This window comes from Crocodylus porosus, unplaced genomic scaffold (assembly GCF_001723895.1).
Source record: "Crocodylus porosus isolate Cpor-Errol unplaced genomic scaffold, CroPor_comp1, whole genome shotgun sequence".
NCBI lineage: Eukaryota > Metazoa > Chordata > Crocodylia > Crocodylidae > Crocodylus > Crocodylus porosus.
Window position 1 is genome coordinate 81,848,897 of NW_017728906.1, and position 20,872 is coordinate 81,869,768.

The window sequence follows — 20,872 nt, forward strand, 5'->3', positions numbered from 1 at the left end:
CTAGGAGCTGGAACCAACTTCCAAGGGAAGTGGTGCTGGCTCCTACCCTGGGGATCTTTAAGAAGAGGCTTGATGCCTACCTGGCTTGACTCATTTGAGTCCAGTTTTAATCCTGCCCAGGCGGGGGGTCGGACTTGAAGATCTACAAGGTCCCTTCTGACCCTACTTCTATGATTCTATGATTCTATGTTTTGACCTAAAATTTGAGGAAGCCAGTGCTTTGTCCACATTCAATACATATCCCATCTCATGGGTCAGTGAATTACTGAATCTATTGGAGGAAGCAAGATATTTTACTGTCCTATATCTGACCAATGGATATTGACAGATCCCTCTCAGGACTTAGAAAGACTTTCTGGAGTCTTAGGAAAAGATTGGCTTTCCAGCCACATTTAGCATTTACCAGTTTTAAACAATACTGTTTGGATTGCCTGAGGTCCTTGTTATTAGGGCTGCATGAAGCTCTGAGGGCTGATTCAATTCAGAGGAGACTTGGCCTGATTTGGTGGCTGAATCTCCATATTCGAATTGAATCAGGAGACCAATGAAAAGGTCTGAATTTATTTGGAAAAAATTTGCAGAGCTTCAGAGAATCCCCACTCACAGCAACAGGGAGCTGGACCTGGACTCCATGCTGGTAAGTAGGGGGAGCAGGGGCTGGAGGAGGGGGGAGGGGAACATGGGAGGCCCCCTGCCAGGTCCCATCCCCTGCCTGCTCTCCCAGTCTCCTTGATCATCCCCTGACCCTGGCCTGCTCTCCCAGCCGTACCCCACCATGGCTGTCCTGCCTGCCCCAGCTCCCGGCCCTTTAAAAAAAAAGAAGCCCCAACTCAGCAGCTGGTGCAGCAGCCTCAGGGCTTCTGGAGGCTCATGAAAGACCCTGCCACACAACATGGGACAGTAGGGGCAGCAGGGATCACCCCCACTGCCTGGCAGGAGTCAAAAAGTCAGGGTTTGTTTTTTTTTAAATGGCTGGGAGCTGGGGCAGGCGGGGCAGCCATGGGGGCAGGGGCTGGGAGAGCAGGTGAGGGTTGGGGGCTTGTGGCAGCAGCTAGTGAGTGCATGTATAATGAAGTAGAGCAGCTTTCCTCTGATAAGAAAGCAGCTAAAGAGCTGTAAGAGAGCTTCCTAGTTCCATGGTGCTTTCACTACAGCCAAGGCCAGACCTGGCTTGACTCCAAGTAGCCATCCCTAATATGAAGACAACTGGCCAAGGCCACCAATAGGATGCAAGACTGAGGGGATGGACTGAACCCAAATCCACACATACACAAATGGTCACAAAGACCTTTTAATATCCTTGAGCATTCCCCACCTCAGCAGTTGTAGACCACATGCTAAAACCATTTTCTGAAAATGCCTTATAACCTGACAACTATACTGATACAGTTACCATGCATGGGGACTTTTCTCTATTCTCTTTAGAGTGTCATGCTGAAACTTTCTATTCACTTTATCCTGGGTTGGATAACCAACTGCATGTCCTAGATCATCACAATACACCAAATACTTACCTTTATAGCCAGTAGGTGAGGGGTCCTATATAGCCTTCCAATACTACAAAGCCATGTAATTATAATTTTTAACATTTTCTAATAACTTTTTAAATCTGTTCTTAGAAAGAGGTAACTTGGGAGGGAAGACCAGGACATGAACACTGTGATAGCTGGGGGATAATTCCCTGGCTAACTTAAGCAACCAGGAGGCACTGAGAGCAGCTATTGGAATTGTAACCAGCACACTTTTACACCCAGTGGATGTGTCTACATATGAAATTAATTCAATGGAATAAATGCTGGTATAGTTCACGCCAGATTTTGTTCTTCCTAGGCACTACATTTACATGTGCGCCTGGGACTGCAGCATGTTCAACCAAAGCAGCACAGCTCTGGCTGGCAGGAGGCCCCGGGAGTCAGCCTACTAGCCAGGGCTGCTCTGACCCTGCTCAGTACGGTGCAGAGGGGCTGGCTAGGGCACATGGGTACTACACAGCAGGACTAGTTGGAAGGTAACCCCACCCTGTAGCACCCTGATGACGCAGCCAGCTCCGGTCAGCATCTACACATGCGTTGTGGTGGAGTAAATAACTTGCATTGGGCAGTACTATACTAGTTAATTAGTTTACTCTGACCAAATAGCACCACACATGTAGATGCTGACACTTTACTATGGAGCTAATTAGTCAGCCCCAGAGTAAATGTATCATGTAGATGTACCCAGTTAGAGCCAAACATATATGATAGATTTTAATGTAGTAAATCAAATGATAAAGATTGTCAGAATGAAAGCACAGATGGGTTCATGTTGCACACAAAATCTAAAACAGCATGTATTAAAACTCTTAACCTTAGAAATGAGCAATCCAAGTAATTCCATTCTTACCTGCAGAGGTCTTTACAATTTCTGAAGTGTTTCTGAGACCCATGAAGTCAAACTGATAGAGTCTCCAAGACTTCTGGTCAGCAGCTTCAACGGAGTTTTTTCTCCATCTGTAAATCATTTCTTCTTTAGGATAGCCATCTGTAAATTTAAAAAAAAGTTACCTGTTATAAAGAAATGTTAGAAAGCAGTATTATAGTTTAAATTTATGAAAAGTTGGGAGTTTTTAAACCCTTAAACCATCTGCTCTGTATTCCCTCCTCTCCCCCCTTAACTGTATTGATATGATTCAGCAGAAGAGAGGTTTTATTTTCGGGCATAGTAAAAATAGCTTATATCCTAGCAAGAATGAAAAGAATCGCTACAAACACCCATAGACTTCTATATAGACAGAAGTTCACAGGAGAAGTGGAGAAAATACAAACAAAAGCTGGTAAATATTTTTCTGTCCAGTCATTGTTTTAAAACGAGAACTGTTTTTGTCTAAATGAAAGGTTTGAAGACAAAATGCATTTCTCAGGATTTTTTTTCATTAAAAAGTACTCAAACCAAAATTAAAAAATACTGGCTAAATTTTTAAGGAGCTTGGTCATTTGGGGGGGCATGAAAATTGACTTAAGCAAATTTAGGGTTTAATTTTTTTTTATTCACAGAATATTTTTTCCAAGTGAGTGGAAGGTAATAGATGAGTCTTAAATAAGATATATTTTCCAGGGATACAGATTTTTATACTAAATTAATGTCTTGTCGCATATTATATTACTGTAGTGTGAACATTTTCTGATGCAGTTCTTTCTTTCATTAAAAAACCCAGCATATTAAAAGTAACACTATATAAGAGAAGAAAAGTTATTTAAAAGTCTGATTATTTTTTAAAATAGAAAAAAACCTTTAATATGGTATATGTCATGATATTTCTAAAATGAACAATGCAACAAAGAAAGTTTTTATTGGCATGGCATTTTTAAAATGACTGCTTCACAATTAGTTTTAAAGGCTGTGGTATTTAATATAATAGTACATGATTTACATAAGTGAAATAGCTTAAGAACCCTTTTAGCTGTATACTAATTAATAGTAATAATTCTGTTGCCAAATTTCCATTTTATTGCAGAATATTTACATGAATTGCTAAATTATTAGAAACCTTCCAGAGATTCATTCAAATAAATGGTGATTAAAAACTGTGAACATTTTGGAGGAAGTTACACAGTTTTGAAAATTAGTTAGTTCAAAATTGGAATAGAGTTTCAAAATGATTTGCAAAATGAAACTTTTGGAAGGAAAAACTTCAGACTAGCCAAAATTGAAATTCTTTATTTTAATTTTTCTTTTAAATGTTAATTTTATAATACAAACTAACATAAATTTCAAGATGAAATATTTCAGCATGAAAAACGTAATATATTATAAACATCCAAATAGTTTGTTTTGACCTGTTAAAATGCTATTCCTTTCCAAAACAAAATTTTGTCAAAATTAATGCATTCCTCTGGGAAATTTTGCGATAGAGAGAATGACATTTTCTGAAAGAAGAATGTTCTATAACAAACTTTCAGCTTGTTGTGAGCAAAACAAAATGTCTAGAAAAGAGTAAGAGGCCATTACTAGTTAGGGTATCAATGCATCCATGTATTGTAATACTGATTGCTATCAAATAATAAACTAGATATAGATCAAGAGGCAAACTTTTACCCTAGCTTAAATGAAAAGTAAAACAAAAACAAAAACTTTTCATACACACATCTACGTTATTGATAATTTCTCCTTTTTCCTTTTAGATCATTGCCAAGCCATGATATAATTCCAGGACTCTAAGAATCTTTTCCCCTTGTTTAAAGGTCTACTTTGCTATGCCATTATTATATACCACCTCATTTACCCCTCATCTCAGCACCAAGACAGACACCTACAAGACCTTTATTCATGATCTTTTAAAAAAAATGTTAATTTAAGAGGGCGATGTTTATATACTCTCCATCACATGATGGGGAAAAAATAAAACAAGAAAACAAACACCCCAAACACAACTGTCACAGAAAATAAATAAATAAAGCTTTCATCTATATTTCACCAAAAAAAATTTCCAGACAGGTCTGCTGTAATAATCTCCGAGGACAACTTAAAGGGTCATTTAATGCCAGGTAGATTAAAGGAAGTGATTCAAACTATGTAATTAAGGAAAAAAGTTCCCACTACGCTCTAAAAAACTTACTTTTAACTGATGACTTCTCTACTCAAAAGTCTCTGTGTAAGCTTCAAACTGAAATAAATTCACTCCATTTTTCACCTTAAAAAGATTCTTATTTTGAGAACCCTGTACTAGGTCCTCACAATTCATATAGGAAGCACCAAATAAATTGGTATGTATGCTAAGGCTAAGGGGTTTTCTCACTGATAAGCAATTATAAGGTCAGTGTGTCACATGAAAGCAGTGCCTGTATCATAATAAAGCCTGGCTTGCTAGCTTTGTCCTAATCTTAACTATTAGCAGGAGACATGTCTCAAGTTGTCAGTAGTGAAAATATCATTGTCAGATTCCTTGGGCCAAATCCTACTTCCCCTTTGCATGACTATGGGCCCCCCTACATGTTACACGTAAGGTGTGATTTTCCAGGTAATCACACCTTGAGCTGTGGCCCAGCTACACATTCAAGCAATTACAAGTAATAAACTACAAAGTTATTCCACAAAAAATGTGTAATAATTTTATAGCCTGTTGTAGTCACACTGTTAATTGAACATGCAGCCAAGTGCTCCCCTCTGCCTGCGAGCACCATCAACTGAGGACCTCCCAGCTATGAGGGTCTACCCCTTGCTGCCAGCAGGGATACTGGTTTTTGCTGATAGAAAAATCCCCAATTTTCCAGTTAAAAAAAGTAACCCCAAATCCACATTTTTTCATGATCAAAATGAAGCACAATTATCTATTTATCTATCCATCTTTCTATCTATCTAGATATAGATATATATAGCTAGCTAGCTAGATACCTATATCTATACTGATATCTATATCTAGCCATAGTTACATTTTTTAACCTGAAAATTGGGGATTTTTTTTTAACAAAGGAAACCAGGATCCCTGCTTATTAGCACATTTGAATCAGAGAATTATGGAATAGTATGGCTGAAGAACAAATAGTCCAGCCCTTTCCTTAATGTAGGATCATCCCTGATGGATCCTAGATATGTGTTTGTATAAACTGCTCTTAAAAGCTTTGAACAATGGAGATTCCACAACGTTTGCACGTAGGCTGTTCCCATCAAGCACCCTCATGTTAACAAAGTTTTTCCTAATATCCAAACTAAATTTACCTTACAGCAATTTAAGGCATTGCTCCTTGTCCTGCCATTTCACCTACAAAGGAAAATGTATCACTGCCATTCCTGTATAACCATCCTTCAGGTATTTGAAGGTGGTTGTCAAATCGCCCATCAATCTTTTTTCTGCAGACTAACTAATCACAGTTCAGTTCTTTCAGATGTTCCTGTTTTTCAGACCCTTTATTATTTTGTTGCTCTTCTCTGAACTCCTTCTAATTTAGCCATGTCCTTCTTGCAGTACAGTGCTCCAAACTGGACCCCATACACCAGATGAGGCCTCACCAGTGCTGATTCATTTCATATACATCAGGGCTGGAAGGAACCTTGTCAAATCATCGGGTCCAGCCTCCTACCCAAGGGGCAGGAAGTCAGTTAGGGTCAAAGGATCCCAGCAAGATAAGCGTCCATAAGTTTCTTAAAAGTGTCTGGAGTAGGTGCATGCAGAATACAGATGAAAAATCACTTCCCTTGACAAGCTGGTGACATCCCTATTAGTACAGCCCAGTATACTTCTTTTTTCAACAAAAGCACATTGTTGGCTCATTGAGCTAATGGTCCACTATAACCCCCAGTCCCTTTTCTGTGGTACAGCAGCCTAGCCTTGTCATTTGCACTTTTCCTATTGAATTTCATATGACCATTTCTCTAGCTTATCAAGGTCATTCTGCATCCCAGCCCTACCAGGGAGTCTGCAACTCCACCCAACTTGGTGTCACCTGCAAATTTGCTAAGCGTGCACTTAGTCCAATCTTCCAAATTATTCATGAAGATGTTAAACAATACTGGACCCCAAACATACCCCTGGGGAGCCACACTTGACACTGCCCCTCCCACCTAGACATTGAGCCATTGATAACTACTCTTTGAGCACAAGGATCCAACCAGTTATGTATCTACCTTACATTGCTTTCATCTAGACTGCATTTGCTTAGCTTACTGATAACCTTACATGATCTAAGGAATAAGGATAACTATTTATCTCTTTGGGGTTAGTGAGAAGTTTAAGAAAGTATAATCCTCCAGTATTTTGTGATTTTCTAGATGTGTTTACTGCAGTGAAAAATTTCTTTGGAGTATAACAAGCCCTAGCATCAGTCATTGTTTTAAATCAGTATGCTACTGGCTTCAGCTGACTCTCCTTTCCTTTTTATTAATTATCTCCCTCTAATCTGCAGTTCCTGTCTTCTGCTCTTACAATGGCTATCTTACTTACATCAAAGAAAATAAGTACTGATGATTCAGATAAGTGTTGTTTCAGTCTACTGAAAGACTGTTCTTACTTTCTGTTCCAATGCTAGATGCTTTTACTTTTCAATTGGTTTAAAGGAGGTAACATTTCTGATGGACCAGATTTACATCTAGCTAAAGAATATTTTATATCTGAGATCCAAGTGACTTCATATCCTTAATAGTGTTTAATTTCCTTGGGTGCATACATACAATAAGAGGGAGTGAGGGCTTCTGTTACTTTAATAGGAAAAGGGCAGTGAGCAAGGCCTAAAATATATGGCAGGCAGCTGAGCAAAGGCCAAGTGCTAAAGTTAACAGCTCAAAGGTGACAGGGATAGGAGTGACAATCCTGAAATAAGCTGCCAAGGGGCAGAAGTCCAGGCAGTCAGGTAACTAAAGACTTCAAAACATCTGGGTTCGCTGCAGCACAGGAGAGCAAACTTATTAGTGTACAAGGGAGACACCCCTGTGCCTGGTTCAGAGAACCAAAAGATCAGGAACCAGAAAGGGTGACACTCAGGTGGTTTATACTTTGGTCTCTGAGCCAGAGAAGGCAGTGTGGCCCTGGTATTTACTGAGGAAAGAGCTTCTGAGTGCCCAGGCTGCTAGAGAGGGTAACCCAGGCAACCTAGGCATGCAAAGAAGCTGAGGGAGCAAGTTGATAGGGGAGAGAAATTTACCAGGACCTCAGGAGATCCAGAAGGGATTAAAAGTTGTGTTTGAATATTGGCTAGTCAATACCAGAGGTTTAGGAGTGGTTATAGGGGTGGTTTGGAAACCACAGTAGGGTGTCTGAGGGGCATGCTGCACATGGTGCCCACCAAAGCCAGGGCAAGTAGGATGGAGTCAAACAGGCCAGAGCCAGAGCAAGTGGGTGGAAGCTGAGCGAGCAGAAGTTGAGACAGGGGTCGGGGGCCTAAGTGAATAGAAGCTAATGTAAAACCAGAGGGTCCAGTGAATAGTGACTGAATAAGCCCTGTGAGGCATGTGTGTGGCAATAGGGAGGCTGGAGGCCACATTTAGGACCAATGGGGCCATAATCAGTGCCAGAGAGGCTGGGCCAAAGACCACTACAAGATAGACAGGGTCAGGGGCCTAGTACAGAGCACAGAGCTCTGTGTTCAGTGTTATATGAACCACTTGTGGCTTGGACTAAGAGTAAGAAGTGGAGTCCTACTCAGGGCAAGGATCTGAATCCAATGATGAGCAGGTCCAGATGAAGCACCTAAAGCCTACATCAATCTCTGATGACAGTCTCCCCAACTGAATAATCATCCGATCCATAAAGGTGTGGCAGGAGAGACAGCCAAGGTGATTTCTAGAGCATCCAGAGTGGGGGCAAATGTGGCTGCTAGGGGGGTGCCACAACTAGTCTCAAAACTTGGGTCCTGTTACATACCTACATATATATGTGTATGTACATACATACATGCATCTATCTATCTATCTAGCTATCTATCTATCTATATACACACACAAAATACAATATATATACATACAATGCAATATATATTTTTGCTGTAAGGAATCTAACTGCCTCTAGTTTGCTTCACTGTGGCGAGACCCACATTTGTAGACTCAAAAATTTCTGCCCCAAAAATACGGTCTTTTATCATGTTCCTTTTGCTGTACAGCCAGGTATACAAGTAATAGTATATTATCACTATAACTGTCTATCTTTTCCAGGTGTTTCCACAGCCCTATTATTTTCAATTGCAAGGTCTCAGATACACTGGTTATGCCATAAAGTTGTCTATGAAGATAACGTTGTAAAAAACTGAACGAAAAATAAGGTTAACTTGACACTCTCTAATATTAAAAGAGGTAAACAAAACCAACTGAAAAACAACAAAAGACAATGAAGCCACAATTGCAAAAGGAAGAATCTGTGATTTTGAAAAGAATCTTGCTTTCCCCCCATCCCCAAGACTGCATTTTTACTTAATTTAGGTGACAAAAATGCAGACTTTTTCAGTATTATTAAAGACCGAAATCATAGTCACACACTACACACTGGAGTCCTATAGCTTGAAATCAGCCATTTGGGACAGATTCTGTTGCACTTCAGGGAGTGTTGGAGTAAGAGATTTCTGAGTAGCAGTCCACCTTTGGCAAGTTCCCACTTCTCTCTCGAAGACTGAATTTGCTCTCATCCTCATTTCTGAGAAACAAGTACTTGGATCCATGTCTTGAAAGTGCTGAATAATATTGTCCCAAGACCATCGCTATCCTATCAGACTATCCCATAAACTTGTTTAGCTTTCTCTTGAATTGATTCACCTTCTTTGCCCTCACTACTGTATTCAGAAGACTACTGAAAAAAATCATTTCTTTTATTGTTAGAAATTATCTTCTAATTTCTGGTGTAAATGTATTTGTAACTAGTTTCTAGCTATTTGTGCTGATATTGCTCTTTAACTTCAGTAGCTCTTTTCCCTCTCTAAATTCACTTAAAAATCTATTTATAGATTTATGAAGTAAAAATATTTCCTTCTTACTCTCCACTTTGCTAAGCTAAACAATTCAATGTATTTTAATCCAAGCTCTCATAAATTAGGTTCTTCATTCTCTTACCCAATCTAGTAGCCCTTCTTTGTACCTTCTACAGTTTACATTAATCTTAGAAATTCTACAAATTATTTGTGCACTTCAAACATTTATGCAGTGTGCACAGCTTCCTGTAATTCTAATAATAATGCTTACATTACTAAATATTGAACACATTTTTGCCATTTTTCGAGTTCAACTTATTGAAAGCAATTTATTCAAGGTCAGCTTATTTTGTTTTCACTTTACTTCCCTTTTGTTATTGTAATAACTGAGGTCATGTGTTGACCACATCTTAAATAATTTCCATTACATGTATAATCAATATTAAACGATTTTATAATTATTCTTTGCACTTGCACTGGAACACTATCCATGGAAACCAGATGGTTGGTGCAGAAGCAGATATTTAGCTTTGAAAGCAACTGTATGCAACTGTATTTCCTCACTTCATCTGCTTTGACTTTTCACCATGAAAACCTAAAATTCAGCAAAACAATCAATGCAGGTTCAATAGTTACTGTGAATGTCTCCAAACAGGTGCAATTCAGAGATTTCTTTCCTGTGTGGATTATGAATATTGATTGGAAGGTCTAATTTCCTGTGGAAATTGCAGTGTTCAGTGTTTGGGTCAAATCATACCATCGATCTGAAGTCAACAGGTGATGTATAGAAAAATAGATATTGGAATAAGGCCTCTAAATTATTGGGTGTAAAACTTGATAACACACGAATATCACATTTCTTGTAGCTTCAGCAGTATAACAATCATCAGGAAAGAAAAGCAATATGTTTGTATTATAAATCATGTATGTTCTCCCTTTATTGTGACATTAGATAGTGTCAAGTGTCAAGAAGGGAAATAAGACACTGGTGATTAAATTCAAATCTGTTGTTTATTGTGCACAATGCAAGTTTACATGCTCCTTTACAGATGTTCAGATTTATCAGAATGCTATTTTCACCTCATTTGAATTGGTACAACCCATTAATTTTGTCAGGACTGCTACCTACATTAGTGATGGGAAATTTGGGCTCTAAACTATCACATTTGCTACCTGCTTTTCCTCATTCTCCTTATTCTCTCCTCCATTTCTCATGTGCAAATGGACCTTAAAATGTATATCTATTTACACACAGTCTAGAAAAAAGTTACAAAATTGCCTAATATTGCTAGAAATGAGAGTTGAGAAAAATGTTTCCCCTTTTCCTCTTGTTTTTATTTTGTGTAATATATTTTTTGAATTCCTGTCCATTTGCATGTCATACTCATCACTTGCATGTAATAGAAAAAGAAGTTGATCTGATTTTCTTAGCTCTGCTCCAGGGACAACTCATGTTGGCTGGAAACAGATGTTGGCCATGTGCTGTTATAGCATTTTTATCGTGGCAGAAAGGCCAAGCAAAGAGTTGTCCATACCCCTTGTCACACCATAATACCCAAAATTTGTGGCTGCAGCATAGGTAGAGACCATAGCCTTGAGGTAAGTGGGGAAGTGGGAGACCTGGAGGAAGCACAAGGGGATGGGGGCAATGGAGAAAGAAATTCCTGGGAAAGTAAGGCAATTGGCTAGTTACCTTAGGTGTCTGTACGTAAATGCATGGAGCCTGGGAAACAAGCAAGAACAACTGAAATTCCATGCACAATTAATGAACTATGATGTGACTGGAATAACAGAGACTTGGTGGGATAGGTCATATGACTGGAGCACTGTCATGGATGAGTACAAACTATTCAGGAAGGCCAGGCAGGGGAGAAGAGGAGGAGAATTGCACTTTCTATAAAAAAGCTGTATCATTGCTCAAAGCTCCAGTATGCAACTGGAGATAGGTCTGTTGAAACTCTCTGGCTTAAGGTTAGAAGGGAGAGCAACAAGGGTGATGTCATGGTGAGGGTCTGGTATAAATCACCAGACCAGGAGGATGAGGTAGATGAACCTTTCTTCAGACAACTAATGGAAGTTTCCTGATCACCGTCCCTGGTTCTCATGGGAGACTTCAATCACTGTGACATTGGCTGGGAGGGCAATACAGCAGTGGAATGGCTGAAGTGATCTAGTTTGGGATGGTCCTGCTTTGAGCAGGGGGTTAGACTTAATGGCCTTTTGAGGTCCCTTCCAACCCTAATTTTCTATGATTCTATGCTTGTAAAGATTCATGGTGATATTTTGTGGCAAAAGTCTGTTTGCTTTATGACAGAAGAGCACAGGCAGCCCAGAGCTGCCTGTACTCTCAAGCCATCCCAGGCAGGAACTCCCAGGACTTCAGGGCCCAATGCTGTAAGCCCTGGGAATTCCCTGCTCAAGTTCCTCCACTTGCAGAGGTGCACACCAAGTCAGATTCCCTGGGGTTTTCCTGTTTGTGGAAATGTGCACCAGGGGAATCTGAGATGTGTGGGGACATGCACCAGGGGAATCTGGGCACATCTCTACCAACAGGGGAAACTCCTTTGCAGAGGCACACCCTGAAGGTTGTCCCTCAGCGTCAGGTGCTGGTTGCTCCCAGGAACAGGAAGGGTCTGACTCCACAAGAAAAAACAGGTAACATCTGTTTCACCCAATGAAGCAGATCAGGTGTGGCTGGATGTGTCCCTGCATAGCTGATCCACTTCATTTAACAACATGTTTTTACCATTGATATTTTTCTTCAGAAGCATTGGCGACCTGTAGGGGGTGAACATGGGTGTATGTGCACCCCCTGAGATTGGATGTGCACCCCCCTGAGAGAAACACTTTCAGGTTTTCTTCTGGGACACCCCCCCTCCAGTCGGCAATTGGCCACTGGGGGGACCCCTCCGCCCGGTCAGCAATCGGCCACTGGTGCCTCCCCAGTAATAGGAGGCACCAGTTGCCCATGTTCAAAAGAGTGTAAATAACAGCAGTGAAGTTGAAACTGAGGAGACGGCAGGCAGGCTGAGTACACAGATACTGAGGGTCATCTCAGTTTTGTTCACAGTGCTCTAGGGCCTCCCTTGAGACCTTTCTAAATATCAGAAAGGGACCTAATGCCTGTGACAGTGATATCTACAAGGAAGCTAGTGGCAGCCTCAGGTGGAGCTCTGTCATTGAGTAGCATCAGAACTACATTAAATGTCAGTTCTGAAAGGCAGACATGTCTGAGGGTTGCCTAATTGTGAAACTGACTTTACATGACAAACCTGGAGGGTTGTAGCTGAGACATCCTGTAAGTGACTGATGTTCATGTAGGTGTGCTTAACTAAGGGATGGTGCACCCACTAAACAAGCAGAGGGTTATATTTCAGATGAGTGAAGAACAACCTTTCAATTTTTACTCACAGCTAACTGCAATGGCAGTAAAGTGCCTGTCTTGCAAAATACGGTTTTTTACTGGCATTCACCCTGCCTGTAATGCCGTTCAGTGACAGATCTTTCCTTGAGTCAGATCCTGGCTACTTCTCTGTCACCACTGTCACATGCAGTAAAGATAGAAAAGCTGATAATATCCAGAAATAGACCATTCTGAGATGGCCCTGACACTGGCAATGAAGCTGACCTTGTCTTTATTTTTGTCAGGGTCCTTACAGATGTTTCTTTATTTGCAATTGCTGCTGCTGCAGACAGAGGGAATATGTCTTTATCCAGATTGCTATGGATTTTGGAAGGAGAAGTTTCAAAGTCAGTCATTGCCAAATTGCTCCAATTTTTGTTAGAAAAGCCACATGTCTTGCTAAGCCTATACTGCCTCCTTGCCAAAGTTGAGACTGATAATAGGAAACAAGCCCTGCCACCATAATCACTAGGAGAAAATATTATTTGGGCAGACTGAGCTCCACCTGACCCCCACACCTCCCTCTCATTGAGGGGCCAGTGCATGCTGGTGCCGTATACGGCAGCAGAGGAGTGGCTGCACACCAAGCTGTGCTGGGCGCTGCAGATCAGCGGTGCTTCTAATGTCACCAGATGCTGTGAAAAGTTTGGCGGCTGAAATCAGCACGGGGGTTTATACTTGTGACTCTAGATATCCAAGATATCTATGCTACCTAAATGCTAGGAAGGTACACCAAACTGGGCTTGTTGAATGATTGGACAGGGCTTGCTTCTCATTGGTGGTTCTGGGCAGGAAGATGGTATATGCATGGCCTTTGATTGCATGATGATAAGCACCTTGGAAACACTACAGTTTAGATGAAAGATGGATTAGATATCCTTTCAATTGTTTAAATTTAAGAAGTTGCAGGAGATAATGCACTTCTACTTAGAGATGAATATTTAGGAAGTAATTCCTTAAAATAAAATATCAGCATAGAAAAAAAGTAATGGTTGGGGGTTTCACTGTGTTTTATGGCATTACTTTAGATATAGGTACAAAAGTAAATTCAATCACAAAGATAAAATAAAATAAATATAAAGCAAACACTAGCTTTTGATATTTACATCCACTTTCCCATCCTCCATTAAACACCTGTAAACTATGGCTTTTCTGAGATTAAAGTTTCAACACCATGCACATGCCTGGGTGATACTGCCCCAGACAGTGGAGCCTACTGTACTGAGAAGCGAGGTATAGGGCAAGTAAACCTGCACACAATATAAATTATGCAAAAATGTTTCCGCACCCCTCCTTTTTTTTTAATTTCATATGCCTAACTGAAGAATCCAACTTTTTTCAAATTCTGGACAGTTGTCTTTGATACATTGTTTGTGCACAAAATCAGAGAATTAGAGAATAGTAGATGCTGAATAATGAAGACAATGAATAGCCTTTTCCTTTCCCCCCCCCCAAAAAGGCATGGCATTTAAAAATGCAGACATGGAATATGCAAAATTGATTTGAAAATGGAAATAATTAACGGAATTTAAACAATAACCAGAGCAATATTGCCAATTCTTCTTCTCCCATTAGCTTGCATTGGTAATTGATAGCTAATTAACTACACATTAGTAATACTGAAAAGCATGACCAAAGAAACAAATAAAAACACAATCTCAATGTAACAGATGAGATAGAGGAGTAAATGCAGCCCTGATGTAAATGGGTATACCCTTATAGGCTTGGAAAAAAAGCCTATAATGTGCTAGTGTCATCACATCTTTATATTAAGGTCTATTTTCTCCAAAGTATGTGCACTCTAAACTGAAAGGCATAGGAAAAGGAACACAATTTTCCATCATCTTTTTAAAAAAATCTTATGCTTAGCTTGCATTCTTTTTGTTCATAACAGGTCTAAATTTATATCATTTGTGCCCAAGACCTAGCCATTTCTTAAAATTTTCTCATCATTCTACCATTAGAAATTCTCATCAGTTCTCTGCAATTTTCTGTCCCTCTATTTTTAGTCTACCCACATATACAAAGAACACCTATGTATAGTGTGCTCAGACCCATTAACAGCTCACAAAGGGTGATTTTATTGTAAGATGATTATGGGCAGATTCTGAGGTTTTGAAAGTAGGCTCTGTCCTAGACTGAAAAAAGGAGAAGAAAGTGTTTGATTAGTTTATTTTCTAATGGAGCATCCCCCATCATAGCTTTTTCCTGGAAAAATGGAGATTACAAAACACCTAGCCTTCTTCCCTTAGGGCCGTTGTAATTTTTAAGTATTTGTTACTAAATTGTTTATCTTTTGCCTCCATCCATTTCCATTGCTTCTCTTCTAGGCCCTCTCTTTTCTCCTTTCCTACCTTCACTTCTGTTTCATCCTCTTCCTTCTTCCTTGTTTAAGGTAGGACCTGACAGAGAAGAAGAGGTTCTTTTCCTGCCTACAGTAGCTGTGGTATAATATATTAGGACACCTTTGTATTGGACCTTGTTTTATTCTCTGCTAACAACATGTGGTAATCCCTCAATCCTGCTTTCTCTGGTGATGAGATCACTGAAGAACTGTGATTAGCAGGAGTATATGACTAAAGGGAGCATTTAAGCAATAGTGTTGGTCCTGGTGGCTGGATCTTCCAATTACAGTGTTAACGTATCACATACATTTTCCATTGTGGATACTTTTGAATTTAGATAAATTTTCAATTTAACATCCAACATCATTGCTCTTATTGCATAGTATAGTTGCAATGATTTTGTTGTATATAACTTCATGCTCTGTAGCCCACTGAGGTAATTCTCCTGAGTCTTTAACCTTGTGGTGAATGATTTCATCTTGCAGCTGGGTTCTTGTCAAAAAAAAGATTTTTTACCAAGTGGCTTTCTTAGGTGATTGCAGAACTTCAGATACATCTGAGTGATTTGTCTGGAAGTTTGCAGTCCCTGTCATGCTCTCATAGGAATGTCTAGTATACCAAACCAGTGGTGCTGCACATTGATAGCGATGTGAAGATTTTACCCCATTCAGTACCACTTTCCAGATATGTGGGCAGTGACTGTTTCTTCAAACTCTGTTTGAGGCTGACATCTTTGGGCAATTTAATTTGCTCCTTATTTCAATAGTTCATATTTAGACACTGTGTTGGGATAAGAGTCAACCTTCTAACATGTTTGCCCCTATTCATATAGCAGGAATTATAACCACATATATAGGGACAGAATTTCATCCAGAATATCTATTTGTAAATCATGCTGAATTTCCATCTGTCTAAGTTACAGGCCATACAACAGACTAATTATCTGATTATTAAAAATATAAATACAATATTATTTTACTAGAAAAGTTACTGGCTTTAGTGGAAAAATGAAGGTGCATAGAGTATATTTTAGCAGATTAAAGTGTTCAGCTTTCTCAAGTTTACTAAGTAAAAAGGGAACAAAAAAATCCGATATAGCTTCAGTTTGTAGTTAACTATCACAGTAGCGTATTTTGAATCAGGTATCAGTTTACACTGATATATAAGAGAATTCTATATCAGCCTTGGTTTCTCATAGGAATCCAGAGCAGCTTTTTATATGAGTCACATAATTTTACATGAGATTGACAGGATTTAAACAGCTGCATAATTAAGTACATCTCAGGCAGATGTAGGTGATGTCAGTCTTTGAACAGATTTCTATATAAATTATGGATTTTAAATCAATTCTATGAGAGACAAAAAAGCTAACATAATAAAAGCAGAGCAGACAAAAAATTCTTGGATGAATTTGAGTAATTCAAAGTGCATATTATTCAAATTTAAAACCAACTGGTGTCTAGACATGGTGAATCTGAATTTCCTGGAAAACAAAGCTATAAAAAACTCAGAGCTGGATGTACCATCCTGAATCTATAATAGGAGTAGATTTCAAATTTAAAATTCTTTGGCTTGGTCAAACCCCCTGCATATTAATAAAAAGATCTGTAATACATGAATAATATATGCACTAAAATACTCAATGCTAAAATATCCAGAACTGTGTTCAAATGCAATTACAATTTTTTGCTGAGGAACAGAAAATATTATTCTGCTTTTAGCACATTATTTGTAAATACTACACTTTATCTTAGGTTTAACATCCTCAGGACAAATCCCAAAGAGAAACACTCAGAAAATACTATTCAAATGCTCCATTACTTTCTTATACTAAATGCCAGGTAAATGTGCCTTGCCTGAAATCACATAATCAGTGGTGGAAGATTCTGATAGAAACAGAGAGTTCCAGTAGCATAAATAAGTAAACTGCAAATGGTTGGGATATGAGGCAAATCTCCCTGTGAAATCTGCATTGTCCTTTTATGCCATATTCCCATATGCAGAGTTATGCGAAGAGTAGAGTTTACCTCCAGAAAGGTTCCTTATTTCTCTAAATAATGATCTACCTAAGCCTTTAAAACTTTTTAGTACTTTGTACAAGTGATTTTTAAATACCATGTAATGTGTGTGCAGCATGCCACTATAACAGCTTTTGAAAATTATACTACACATTCTAGATAACTGCAGTATAATTGCCATGTGATCTATCTATCTATCTATCTACACACACATATTAAGATTAAGTTTGACTAAAATCAAAATAAAAAATTAGGCATGAAAATTAAATTTCTGGTCATATCAATTAGAAGGGAATTGCAGTCATAATATAGTAGAAACATATAGTGTGAATATATTGCAGTTAATGGATCTACATCATGAAGTAAATTCCAAAAGCTTCACAGTTGAATCTCCTGTGTTGCTAAAGAAAAATACGTTAAGTTTTATATGTACATACCAAAAACCTAGTTAAAACAGTTAAAAAAATTACACCAATAAAAACAATAATTCAAAAGTAATTATTAAAACAATAGAAAGTTGATATTTAAGCTTTTAACACCAATGTTAACATTTTGCTGATTTTTTTCTATGGGTCAGAAATTCCCTTAAAATATGCCAGTTATAGCTTTCCCTTCACAGCTCATTTCCCATATCAGATATTATAGTGGAGGAAGTGTTGTAGAGAATCACGATGTTTCATTTAAAATGTAGTGACCACTGAAATTATAGCCCACAGAACTTGAAACAGCACCAAACCTACTTATTAGGTTTAACAGAAATTAGACATCCACATATTATGTTTGATTCACCATGGGTGCATCGACATGTTCATTAATGCGCTTTTGCTATTGCACATTAAGTTTAGTACCTCCACTATGAGGTACTACATAAAGGTGCATTAGGCTGCCCTAGTGCACAGTAGGAAAAGGGAATGCTTTTTTAGTGATACATAATGTGCAGTAGAAATGCCACTATCATAGCTTACAGATCACAGAATCCCTTCTAAAATGTGTTCTACTCAGTTTATTGTATACTAATAGAAGATAAAAGTTTTATGAGTTCAATGGAAATTAAACGATCAAAATGAACTTCTAAAAAGCCATTGCTGATGTTCATTACATGCAGAGAAATAAAGATAAAAAATAATTGTCCAAAACTGAAAATATTGATTTCTTTTTCAGAGATCCAGAACTCAAAAAAATCAGCCTGTATAGCAAACCCTAACTCTAATAAATTCTCCTTGTCCTGAAACAGAAGCAAAGGCTTCCCTTCCTTCCTTCCCTCCCCCCCCAAAAAATTCTGCTGCTCTTATTACTGTTAAAGAAATCTCTCAGATGACTAAAAATATATTATCTATTATAAAATGTGTCTTTCAGTTTCACAAGACAGTTTAACTTAAAGAGAGAATCCAAATTATTGGAGAATCCTATGAAAGGCATGATAGTTATTGATGACTGTTAATGGTCTAGATTCTCTGTAGGCAGTGTATTAACAGTTGACAAAGTCATGAATGGCAATTTGCTAAGCAGAACTTCTGAAGGACCTAATCCAAACTGTTTATTAGTATTTGTTTTTGCTGAACTATTAGCTGATTTATATATAGAGAAAGAAAAAAACCCCTTTAAAATGAGGTAACACAAAACAACCAAGAGAAGCCTATGTTTTTTCATATATTTTTCTCGGGCAGAAGACCAAATTAGCAATATGCAACTTCAGCTCGGTGATGGGCTGAAGTGTGGAAGTGCTTGAGATGTGGAAGAGGAGGAAAAATATAGATGATAGACCTTCAAAAAGTGAAATGGAATGGAGAGAAAGCTGAGGAAGTTTGAGAAAGCTAAAGCCTGATTTACTATGAATAGAGGATAGAGACATGAATGACAAAGTGGTACAAGCAGAGTAGGCCAGTGACAGGGATATATTCATCAAACTAGCACTCAGAATAGGTGTAACAAATGTTACCAGTTCATGCACACTCCAACCTGAATGTGAGAAAGAGGAAAAAGCCAATTTCTGGCAAGTTATTCATAGCATGGTGCAAAAGATCCTTTAGAATGAGAAGGGTTATCACCGGGGCACATCGTAAATCAGCACAGGGGAAGGAAGTGGGTTGTATAGAGCTGCTACCATGGCAAGTGAAGCTTTCACATTAGGCAAGATGAAGGTAAGACTGTCAGACAGGCATCAGAAGCACCCCAAACCTAGAAGGACTTGGTAACTGTTTATTGTAAGCTGCTCCAAGTCTTTTGGATAAAACAGGATATAAATCTGGTAGTAGTAGTAGTAGTAGTAGTAGTAGTAGACAAGCACATATCATCCATAATATATTTCAGACCTACTATAAATCATATTGTCATTATTAAAAAAATCAGAAAATTCAGTGTCCCATGTGGCAGTACTTGTTTGATATGTATTTGTGCCGAGTACCTTAATATAGGGCTTGGAAAGGCATTTTGATTTTATAAACAATCAGAGGTCTCTTTGAATGTACTGAGTATATTAGAAATAGTGTGGAGAACCTGGAACAATATAATTGGATCAGTAAGTCAGACTGATTATTTCCTGGTCTCTCATAATAAACTGGAAAATGTAAAGGGCTGTAGAGTGCCTTACCCCTCAGTACATGTTGCTCATTATGGAAGTGTATGTACAGCCCCAAATTAGGTGCTCACCAAAGCAAGCTATTTAAAAAATCAAATACTGGAAAATGAAAAAGACCAATAACCAAGAATTCAAATACAGAGTCCGGGAAAAAATTAAGACCGATAGAGTAAATCCAGGGTATCCATAAATTTACAGGGGGACATTGCTAAATGCATTAACAACTGTGCAAGAGGAGTTATGGGTACACCTCAGAAGAAGCTATGCATTCAAAAAGAACCAACAAGGTGGAATGAGGAGATTTAGGCAGTGACAAAGGAACACAAGAGGAGGTTCAAATTAGGGGGAAAGACCAAAAAGGAGGGTCAAGAAATAGTGGCAAACACCCAGATCAAAGTCTTTGAAACTATATAAAAGACTAAAAACAAAAAAGGAAAAGGACTGGCAAAGGCATGAGAGAAGCAAAACATATGTTGGGGAAGACCAGTAAATAAAAGATGAAAGAGGCAAGCTATTTATAAAGCTGGGACAGATCAAAGACAGGTGGAGGAATAATTTTGAGAGGTGTAAGAAAAAGTAAGCCCAAGTAAAATAAGCCTTGATATAATCAACAAAGATGTTTCATTTTGATCATAGAAATGGATTTTGGATTACTTTTTTTAACCCCCAAATATTGGTAATATTTATTTTTTAGCAGAGAAAACCAGGATGCCTGGTAATCAATAATAGAGAAAGAAGTAACAGATGCCCTTTATAAGATGAAAAATTAGAAAGCTGTAAGATCTGATGGAATATCAATAGTAGCATTAAAAGCACTGGGATGAGGAGGTTTAAGTCACCTCAGCAAGTGCTTTAATAAAATCACGTTATGGAAGAAAATGCTAGGTGCATAAGATCATCTTCAGGTGATGCACAGATATCTCCCTGTTCCTATAATAGGTACACTTCCATGTCCAGAGGGCTTAATAGAATCACTCTTACTTCATAGCTGGTAACTCAGGCTTCACTTTGGTCATTCACTAGGAGCTGAGACAGAATTGTGCCCCAACCCATCTAGCTGGTTGATTTTTCTATTTACTCTAACACGAATATCAATTTCACAGAGCAACTGTGTGGTCCAATAGGTATATTTTGTCTTTTAAAACCTGTATATTGGTGTTTCT

At 38.6% G+C, this 20,872-nt stretch overlaps 1 protein-coding gene across 1 annotated transcript in view; it reads right to left on the reverse strand.

The window, feature by feature from the left end:
* The window catches only part of LOC109305469 (gamma-aminobutyric acid receptor subunit gamma-3), a 283,352-nt gene that overhangs the window by 105,691 nt on the left and 156,789 nt on the right, over window positions 1-20,872 (reverse strand). The window contains exon 4 of the mRNA XM_019528473.1: window positions 2,383-2,520. Coding sequence (XP_019384018.1) covers window positions 2,383-2,520 — 138 coding nt within the window. The remainder of the gene's footprint in view (window positions 1-2,382; window positions 2,521-20,872) is intronic.